The sequence below is a fragment of the Protomyctophum bolini genome (genome assembly GCF_963924005.1).
Source record: "Protomyctophum bolini genome assembly, chromosome: 3".
NCBI classification, from domain to species: domain Eukaryota; kingdom Metazoa; phylum Chordata; class Actinopteri; order Myctophiformes; family Myctophidae; genus Protomyctophum; species Protomyctophum bolini.
Window position 1 is genome coordinate 12,186,244 of NC_137864.1, and position 10,513 is coordinate 12,196,756.

At 43.2% G+C, this 10,513-nt stretch overlaps 1 protein-coding gene across 1 annotated transcript in view; it reads left to right on the forward strand.

Moving 5' to 3' along the window:
• The window catches only part of samd1b (sterile alpha motif domain containing 1b), a gene marked incomplete at its 3' end in the record, with an annotated part of 11,861 nt that extends 5,325 nt beyond the window's left edge, over positions 1–6,536 (forward strand). The window contains exons 5-7 of the mRNA XM_080758899.1: positions 5,650–5,767; positions 6,037–6,151; positions 6,396–6,536. Of these exons, the coding sequence (XP_080615025.1) occupies positions 5,650–5,767; positions 6,037–6,151; positions 6,396–6,536 (374 nt within the window). The remainder of the gene's footprint in view (positions 1–5,649; positions 5,768–6,036; positions 6,152–6,395) is intronic.
• Between the last annotated feature and the right edge of the window lie 3,977 nt (positions 6,537–10,513).

Here is a 10,513-nt window from a genome sequence, read left to right on the forward strand (position 1 = left end):
GGGTTTCCTCTGGGTGCCGTCTCTATAGAGCGCCGCAGTCCCCGCCCCCTTTCAGAAAGCGAGTGGCCCAGGAAGTGAAAGCCCCATGCATTCTGCCATCGGCACTTTTAATATAATTTATTTAAAGACGGTTACGCCGCGGACAAAGCCAATTCGGATCGTGACGAATCATGACAATGAACACAATATTTTGGGCCGATCAAATAATTTATAAGACGAAAAATAAAACAAATAGTGTTGTCTCCTGACTTTCTTTTCTTCTTTCTAATGATTTGATCGTCCCAAAATATTGTGTTCATTGTCATGATTCGTCACGATCCGAATTGGCTTTGTCCGTGGCGTAACCGTCTTTAAATAAATTATATTAAAAGTGCCGATGGCAGAATGCATGGGGCTTTCACTTCCTGGGCCACTCGCTTTTCTGAAAGGGGGCGGGGACTGCGGCGCTCTATTCATATAAAGCAACTCTAAAAAGAAACATTCTGGATAGTCACTCTTAAAGCAACAGTATTCCCTGGTCTAAATGTTCATAGTGACTTCTCGAGTCCCCTCAACAACAGGCTACTCAGCCACAGTGTTTGATTTTGTCGACGAAATGTTACTCTACTACCTTTTTTCACTGACAAACTAAAAACAAAATAAAAATTAGGCTATATGATGACTATAAGACTAAGGTGCTATTTACACGAGGATGGTGTTCATAAAAAACGGCAAAATAAAGTATCGTTTGCTGCTGTCATTTAGACGAGAACCGTGTTCACAGGAGGTGAAAACGCAACGAAGTGAAACCACCTCCCAGAGTGGAAATCTTTTAGAACGCCGTTTCCTATGGTCTCCATATAAACAGGCAAAACGGTGGATCCGCAAAACTTGTGACATCATGGCTTACGTCAGCTCTGGTCGGCTCGCCCCGTGTCCTACGTTTTTACATGGTGTCATAGGCATGCGTCAGTTGCTAGGGGAAACGAACAACAACAACCATGTCGGATAGTCCGGTTTGCTGGAGGTGTGATGAGGACGCAACGTTTGTTTACTTTCTGTGTAGAAGAAGAACGGAAGTAGTTCTACGCATGCGTGACTTATGTCTATGGTTTATATAAGCGCTGCGTCACACAGACCCCACAAGGACACGCGCCACCTAGCGACCTGGCATATATATGCATGCACTTTGTAGCGTGTACATTCAAGTGTGCGTTCTCATGTAAATGGTCCAATAAAATGAGAACGAAACGGGACTTTGACGTGTTATATGGAGATGGTCGCCATCTAAAAGAGGCCTAAGTGTATACAGTACTGTGTATACAATTTCGTCAACAAATATAAACTAGACTAAAATGTTAGGGAGGGACTAGTGGAGAAGAGATCCAGTAGAACTAAAAGACAAGTCATTTTATGTTTGGTTGCACCTCGGGTGTTGCGCTCTGAAAATAGCGGATCTTCAAGCTCAGTTTGTAGATCTATTTACAACAAGTGTAAAATCAGCCATTACGACACCATCAAGGCACCGCCAAAACACGTTTGTCAACTGTAGATTTAGTCGACAAAGATTTTGCTATATTTAGTCGACTAAAACTAGACTAGCACTAAAACATTTCAGACGACTAAAACTAAATTACATTTTACTCAAGACTATGTCCGTCGTGTCAGTGCCCGACTGACACGACGGACAGCTTTACGGACGCGCTCTCCTCCGCGTCCGTCGGGCACGGAGGTGGAGCTTCTTTTCCATCCACCAGCTGTCTAAAAACCCGTTTTTTAAGCTGCGCGCAGCAGGGGACGTGCTCGTCCACGCGCGACAGTGTGCCTGCGGGGAGAGTTTACATTTCTGCTACATCTTCATAATGGTTGAGTGATTCTGATGAGAACACCAACGTCACTTCATAGTGATATTATTGACTCATGTAACAGAACTGGCAGGATTGCGTGTAAACACAAACATTGTCCTAACACAATTGAATGCCACTGACAATGAATAGCCAGTTTGGAGTGTTTGTGTAAACAAAACAAAAGTGAGATAATGTATGATGTATAATGATAACATCGCCCCTCACTTCACACTGGTGTGATTTCTGAGGGGCGCTAGCCTCTCATATACAGGTTTAATGTTTGTTTTTAGCAAGACTGTATCTCTGCAGCGTGCAGACAGACCTCTCGAGGAGGTCGGTGGGCGTACCTCTCAACCGGACCAGTTCCCCCAAGCCTCGAAATTTCACAATAAAAGCTCTCGGAAAATCTTGCCCGTGGGAGGTTAGGGTTAGGGTGAGGGTTTGAGATAGCTTGTATAGTTGTCAACTATACAAGCTATCTAACGCAGATAGACCAGTCATTAGTTGCTACTTGTAGGACTAATGACTGGTCTAACTGCGTTAAGGTTAGGTTTAGGTGTGCTGCCCGTGGGAGGTTAGGGTTAGGGTGAGGGTTTGAGATAGCTTGTATAGTTGAGCTTTTTGTCCCTGTAGAGTTGCCGTTGAACACGCCCACCTCCACTGTAACGGAGTGGAGGTCATGAGAAGAGGAGGTCCCACCCGCTCCACTATGAAGCTGCAGGCTGCAGCTATACCCGACTCGTTTTTAGTTCAATGTTTGTTTTAAAAACGTGTTTATCCGCTCCCTCTTGGACGGAACTACAGGCAGTTTTTTTAATAAAATCAAATCAAACTTTCACCCACTTCTAGTGGTCAGAGGCCAAAATTCCCAATATAAAGGGTGTTCACAGACACCTGTTTGGGGGTTTAGGAACAGTTTCTGAGACTTGTGGACATTGAAAAAAGGAAATCCCATTGGGATAAATAGGTTTTAACCAGGGGGGCAGTCAGACAGATATTTTGTGAAGCCACTAAGGAAATGAAAGTTCATATAATGGCCTGTTGTGGCGCTGTCATTGGGCCCAAAAAAACCCATAGCCCCGTAGAAGTCCATGTATTTGGGCCCAACTTCACCTAGACTGTATTACCTTAATAAACATGGTCATGAATACTTTTTGCTTCCAGTCACTAGTTTAAAGTCTCATTTCTAATATAATATTCTTTTTGGAAAATTATGGTCCCATTTATTTAAAAAATGACCATAAAGTCGCGCATGTTCTGAGGGGCGTGGCTACCGTTACAGTCTATGAACGGGATCCCCCACCCACTCGAGTCAAAATAAAAACCAACGAAGAAGAAGGGGGGAAATCCAGCCTCGTTGTCTGGGCCAGCCAATGGGCCAGCTGGGACCAAACGGATCTAGAAAGATGGCGACTTCCATTGCAAGGAGAAGGACAGGCTTCATTTTACGTTCATGTTAGACCCGCGGAACGCTTTGTCCATATTTTTTACAGTATATGGTTTTAACATTAAACAAAGACCATTATCTCTTGAACCAAACGTCGGAGAAATATGTCTCTTGCACCGTTAGAAGCACGTGTTTCAGACCTTTCATCTTAAATAAGCTAACCCTATGGTTAGTAGTGTTACGCAGAGAAATATGACTTTTGGTCACGTTCTGACCATGTTATTGTAGCCTTTGTTGAATTTTCTACAAAGTTGTACAAGTCCATATTTTAAGGGTTAAAATCTGGTTAACTAGCTTGTGCTCCTTATTAGGCTGCACACCTGCTGTTCATTCCTGATTACAGGTGTTGCCCCGCCCAACACCCCTATAAAAGCCTTCCAGTAACTCACTCCTGCTTTCTCAAATTCTCACTCAGTCAGTCAATGCAGCACAGAACAGCGGCATGTCCTCATTGTCCTGTTACAGTTACACTCATGTGATTTTTAGTTTAGTCGTTTTTAGTTGAGGAGAGTGGTTAGATTGGTCCTATGTGGGACTTGCCTAGCTCCTCTCCTTTCTTTTCTCTTCCATTTTGGCTGACATATCCAGTCACTTTTGGTTCTTTTTCTTTCTTTAAATTCTACTTTAAAATGAGTCATTCTGAAGGAAGTGCATGTCATGAGAGTGACTAAGACATCTTTTTCACTCTGCCCAAATTAAATCCATTAAATATATTTATTAGCATTAGTTTTTTTGGTCAACTCAAGATTGCAGTGGGGAGGGAATCAGAGCAGTGCCATGGGCTAAGTCACTAGCGGCAGGTGCTTCCAGTTGTCTAATTGTGCTGTCCTGATTCTACCAATGCCTTTAGTATAGTTCTCAAACTTTAGTGCCAAGGAACCCCCAAAATGATATGTTTGGCTGTGGACCCCCATCGGAGGATTTGTGCCAGGGACCCCCCAGAAGAAGTGAACATTTATTCAATTTGCACACACACACACACACACACACACACACACACACACACACACACACACACACACACACACACACACACACACACACACACACACACACACACACACACCACGAATAAAGCAGTTGTGCAGTCCTGCTTCTTTCATCTTTCTTTCATGCCAGGGGGGCAGTCAGACAGATTTTTTGTGAAGCCACTAAGGAAATGAAAGTTCATATAATGGCCTGTTGTGGCGCTATCATTGGGCTCAAAAAAACCCATAGCCCCATAGAAGTCCATGTATTTGGGCCCAACTTCACCTAGACTGTATTACCTTACTTTTCGCTTCCAGTCACTAGTTTAAAGTCTCATTTCTAATGTCATAATATTCTTTTTGGAAAATGATGGCCCCATTTATTAAAAAAATGACCATAAAGTCGCGCATGTTCTGAGGGGCGTGGCTACCGTTACAGTCTATGATAGGGATTCCCCTCCCACTCGAGTCAAAATAAAAACCAACGAAGAAGAAGGGGGGAAGTCCCGCCTCGTTGTCTGGGCCAGCCAATGGCCAAACTGGGCTCAAAAGGATCTTGAAAGATGGCGACTTACAGTGCAAGGGATTTCAGGCTTCATTTTACATTCATGTTAGACCCGGGGAACGCTTTGTCCATATTTTTTACAGTCTATGTTTCATGCACATCTCCAATGTCAAATCTTTCCTCTGGCTAGTGTGGCTACCTTCCTCTCTCAATTATCTCTACCCAGTTATTTTTTGAGTAGTAGTATTAATTTATATATAGATGACATTCAGTTAGGCATACTGGTCCGTTGGTATTTTGTATACTTTTGTACTTGACGCCAGATTCACTAGCGCAGCTCGGAATCAAATCTTTTATTAGACACCGTCTAGGAGCTCTGCATTGAAGGCCTGAAGACCATGATGGTCTGTGATGCATCCAATGACATGCTCTGGTAGGCTGTTCCATACCTTGAAGAGCAGTGTATAGAAAGCTTCTGTCCAAGGAGCGTGTGCTGCAGCCTGGGAGACTGAATGTAGCTTCCCAGACCTTTGCAGGTCAAGACCCAAAAGAGAGATTAGATGTTTGCACGGGACTAGTGAAAATAGCAGATCTACAAGCACACAACACGTGCTGCGTTCCGAGCTTGGAGATTTCCCAGAGCCATCTAATAGAAGAGTTAGGATATAGAGAGGGCAGAAACCGAGCGCTCGAGCGCTGTTCATGCAGCCTGAACTGAGTGAGACTAAAGTTCTCTCAAAAGGAAACTCTTTTGATGTGGGGACCATTGATGCTCAGGGGACAAAGTGTTCCCCTGTAAGTGATTTCTCTCTCGATGTTCTGCGTGTGTCTCACGTATACGCATGCAGTATGCACACGTCACGTGCATGTGTCTGAAAAGAGCTTCCTGGTTGTCTCCTATAGGTGTGCAGTGTAAAGCAGAAGTTGGGGTTTCCTCCTGTCTACTAACCCCCACTGCCTCTCCGAGGGACTCTGGCCCTGCAGAAGAGCGAGGGATGAACGGAGAAGTCAACAGAGGAATGTGAGTGAACCACACAGAATGACTTATTCCGTCCTTGATATCCTTACTTCCACCCCTCCACCTCTCTCTCTCTCTCTCTCTCTCTCTCTCTCTCATTAGCAGGCAACAGTGCAGCACTATTCCTCTCTCTATTTCTGGCACAACAGCGCCCCTACTGGTACTCATAGTCTTGGTACAGTGGGCAGATGGTCTTTCTCTGTCTCTAGAGACGTGTGAAGTGCGAGGGGGGCAGTGTAAACCTCTCTCTCTCTCTCTCTCTCTGTCTCTAGACGTGTGAAGTGCGAGGGGGGCAGTGAAAACCCAGTGGACTGGACGGTGTCAGACGTGGTCAGTTACTTCACAGTGGCAGGTTTCCCAGAGCAGGCTGTTGCCTTCAGGACCCAGGTAGGCCTGCACTACCTCAGACAACCACAAGAGGGTGTTAGATAGACAGAACAGACAGGCGTAATACTTGTCCAAACTATTGTTTATGTGCAGTTGTGCACACGCTTGACTGTCCAAATGTGCTAGTAATATGAGATGAGGTGTCTGTAATGCTACTGTGTTTTTGATCGTGTGTGTGTGTGTGTGTGTGTGTGTGTGTGTGTGTGTGTGTGTGTGTGTGCGCGCACACGCGTGTGTCCAAAAGGAAATTGATGGCAAGTCTCTCCTCCTGATGCAACGTAATGACGTTCTGACTGGCCTGTCAATCAGACTCGGACCCGCCCTCAAGATCTATGAGCGACATGTAAAGGTTCTGCAGAAAACACATTTTGACGATGACTCCTGACCTTACTGGTCTCTCTCTCTCCCTCTCTCTTACACACACACACACGACACGCGTGCGTGCAAACACTTAACACACACACACACACGCACGCGCACACACACACACACACACACACACACACACGCAAGACCATTTGAAAATATACTTACATGCAACTAGAGCAAGTGTTACAAATGCATGCAGGGTAAATGCTTGACATCTCATTTTATAAAATCACACAAATATACACACACAACTCCATTCCTCTTTCCACAACTGCCCTGGTCTTTGTAGATCAGCCATTTGAAAACGGACTCTTTGGATATTGTACTGTACGTGGATGGCAATATGGACGGTAGCACATAGGAGTGAGGAAAGGAGAGATATTAACACATTGAACCTGGCATCTCTATTTTGGGCTTGTTGTTACAGGTGGAAATTCTCCAAAATAGCCTATATGCTTAATTTATATATGATGTCAGGCTTAAGTGGCAAAATCATAGAAATATGAAACTCGATGCCTCACAATGCCTATATAACATAAGACAGTCATGACGTTTCTGTTTTGTTTTTTTAAATACAATCATGGCCCTGCACTTTGAACCTTTGGAGGTAAACTGTGCAAAATGTATTATTTTTTATTTTGTAATGTTGTGTTGTCCTTTGACATGTTTAAGCCTAATTTATACTTCATTGCACAAAGCTGTCGCTCGCCTTTTTTTTGGTTAATTTGTTTTTCCTCGCCTCAGATTTTAGATTTGACATCTGTAATGTTTTGTGAGCGACACAACAAAGTATACATTAGGCTAATCTTTTCTAGGTTGAGAATTACAGGTTCTGTATGTGTTTGTTTGTTTATGTAGGTGGGGGCATGCGTGTGAATTTGTGTGTGTCCGGGGGAACGGATGTGTTGAACATTGTACTACATTCCAAGGTATTTGTGTGAATAATGACCTACTTTTTTAATTCATGATCGTTGGCCAAAGCAACACAGTGTTCGTTACCGCCCCTATAAGCCTTAAGCTGCTAGAGCAGTAGTAGTGTGAGACATCTGTGTGTAGCAGTTAAGCTGAATCTATGCTTTGTGGCATGATTATGACACTGACGGAAAATAAAAAATGCAACCGCTGAAAATTGGTTAAGTACAAATTAGGCGTAACTGCATAAACACTACCAAGCTTATGTGCATGTCATGTCACGTCACGTTAGACGGAAATAAGCAAACATTCTGTGAAAATATTTTCACAGTTTGAGGTAGGCCTACAGCAAAGCATATACTAAGTGGTTAATAAATGTGCAATTTGTTTTTTTAGTAGTTTCCATACCGAAGAGGTACCAACGATTACCTCTGTCCCCTTTGCACTGCAACCTTAAAAAAGTAAGCTTTAGATAGGCGTGTTTAACAACATCCCTATTTTTGGGGAACATTCGTTAAAAATAGCCGTTGAGCTTGTAGATTTTGTGTACTGTAGACTAGACAAATAAATGTGGTCCAAGTACAGTTGTAACTCAACCGTTTGACTAAGAATGGTGGTTAAGAAATACCACCAGGGATCCAACACACCAGCAAACTGGACTAGACTAAGTTGTGAACATACGTTACGTACAGTATCAACATAACCATCAACTTACTTCTTGAGATGCAAACAGGCTGAAGTGAAGTCCACTGAATACACTGGCGTAACTGGAGGTTTTTATTTTATTTTATTTGTTATGCAAGGTTCGTCTGACGGTATAGGAGTGCACACAATCTAAACTTTGATAAAATAATCGAAGGCTGGAGCATGTCTTACCTACTCACACCATCCTGAAATATTCTTTCTTATGTACTCAGTTTCATCTTTCTAAAGATGAAGGCTCTATCTTCGGTCTTCTGTTGTATTATTATGCCCCAATATTTATTACCTCAGGCCTTGTCTCTACTCCAACTTTATGGTCTGCCATTATTTTTGTGTCATCTCTTCTTGTTTTATAAATGACTCCTCCTTACACTTTTGTTGTAATGTAATATAACTTTAGTCTTCAATGTTTCTTGTTCATGTACTACCCAAAAAGGTGTATATTTTCCAATGTTAAAGCAATGAATTATAAAACAAACGATTTGTGGGCCTATCAGAGCCAGAGGAGGAATGTGTGTTAGTGTGTAAAGTCCCAGGGTTTCTACCAAGCTGCATTCATCACACCACAGATATGGAAAGGAGAAGACCAATGGGAATGTATATTTATGTATAATATCTTATGTATATCTATGCCCTTGCTGCTTGTTTCATGTGATTTGGTAAAGAATAACTTTTATAATAAAACGTGAAAATTTAAACCTCTGAATCATATATTGTGTGTGTTCGTGCGGGATATATCAAATTGTATCGACTGGCCTTCTCAGGGTAAATGGCTTAGGGTCGTGGGTATGACTTTCATGATTGTGTGTGTGTTTGAGCATACAGAGTTTGTGTTTATGGGGGGCGGACATGAGCTACTGATGCCAAGACAGACAAATGGAGAGACTTGAAGACACACAGACATAATATTTCAGTGTGACAGCGCGGAGAGGAGATGGACTGGTGCAGAAGACTTTTCAACCAGTGACTTAGCACTATCTGCCTTCCTGCGATTCAAATACATAAGGTCAGACCAGGCTAAATGTGATCTACTTCAGGGCTCCGACCAGAACTATACTTAAGAGAAGACTTACATAGACTTTCACATTATGTCAGACAATTCTGGTCTGCAGACAAACTAATAAATATGCCATACTTAAGTTTCACTTAGTAAGAGACCACACCTTCGCTCAAGATTAACAGTTTATTGAAACAGAATGAGATGAATGCAGAGTGGAGTGAGGAACCCAAGGTAGGGCGAGACTCAGGGTGGGGGCGTAGTCTCTGGAGCTGACGGTCATTTTTTCTCTACTCGGAATGAGCGGTTGGTCGTCTCTGCTCCGTCACTGCCCCCCTGGATTCCTGAGAATCGAGGCGGAAGGAGGAGGTTGGGGTGGAGGAGGATGGCGATTTTGAAGAATGGTGAAAATAGCCGATCTACGAGTGCAGTACTCACAACCAATGTTTGGTCTGTCGTGGAGCAGAATAAACAACTTGGTTGAGAGATCGCAGGTGTATTTATACTGTGGTGATTGCACCGGGGATTGGCCGGGTGATAATGAAAGGGAGGGAGGTGAGTTTGATAAGGAGATAGGAGTTGTTGATAAGGAGGGAGGAGCATAGAGTATGGGGGAGGAGTGGTTAAGGTCAAAGGAGGTCTCTTCTCCCGAAACTGCGGCTCCGTCTTTTTAGCAAATCTACAGCTTCCTATTTGAGAGCTAGCAAATTGAAGACATCCGGTTGCTTTCAGAATAAAAGTGTTAATTTAATAATTATTACATTACATTATTACTTGCACAAGTAATAGTTTCGCCCGGCTCGTATGCACCGTCCCAGCCAACCCGCCACTTTTGATGCGTATGCACCGTCCCAGCAAATTGTGCCTGATTTGCTGGGACCAGATTACATGGTGTGTATATGTATAACTAGCTATCAATGATGACGTAAGAAATATGTGGATTAAAGGACCCAATGCCAGAGTGTAATTGGGTTTTCGATGGTGACGTAATGACGATATGTTTTAGTGTTGGGAGGATTAAAGGTAATGCTCCTGTGTATACATGTATGTAATCTGGCACCACTGCCGTATCAGGCACAGTTTGCTGGGACGGTGCATACGCATCAAAAGTGGCGGGTTGGCTGGGACTGCGTACAGGGCAAAGTAACCACAGTATACCGCTAATCAACTTACAAATACATAATATATACATAGTATATATGTTACGTATAGCTCTCAATGATGACGTAAGAAATATGTGGATTAAAGGACCCAATGCCAGAGTGTAATTGGTTTTCGATGGTGACGTAATGACGATATGTTTTAGTCTTGGGAGGATTAAAGGTAATGCTCCTGTGTACATGTAATCTGGCACCACTGCTGTATCAGGCACAGTTTGCTGG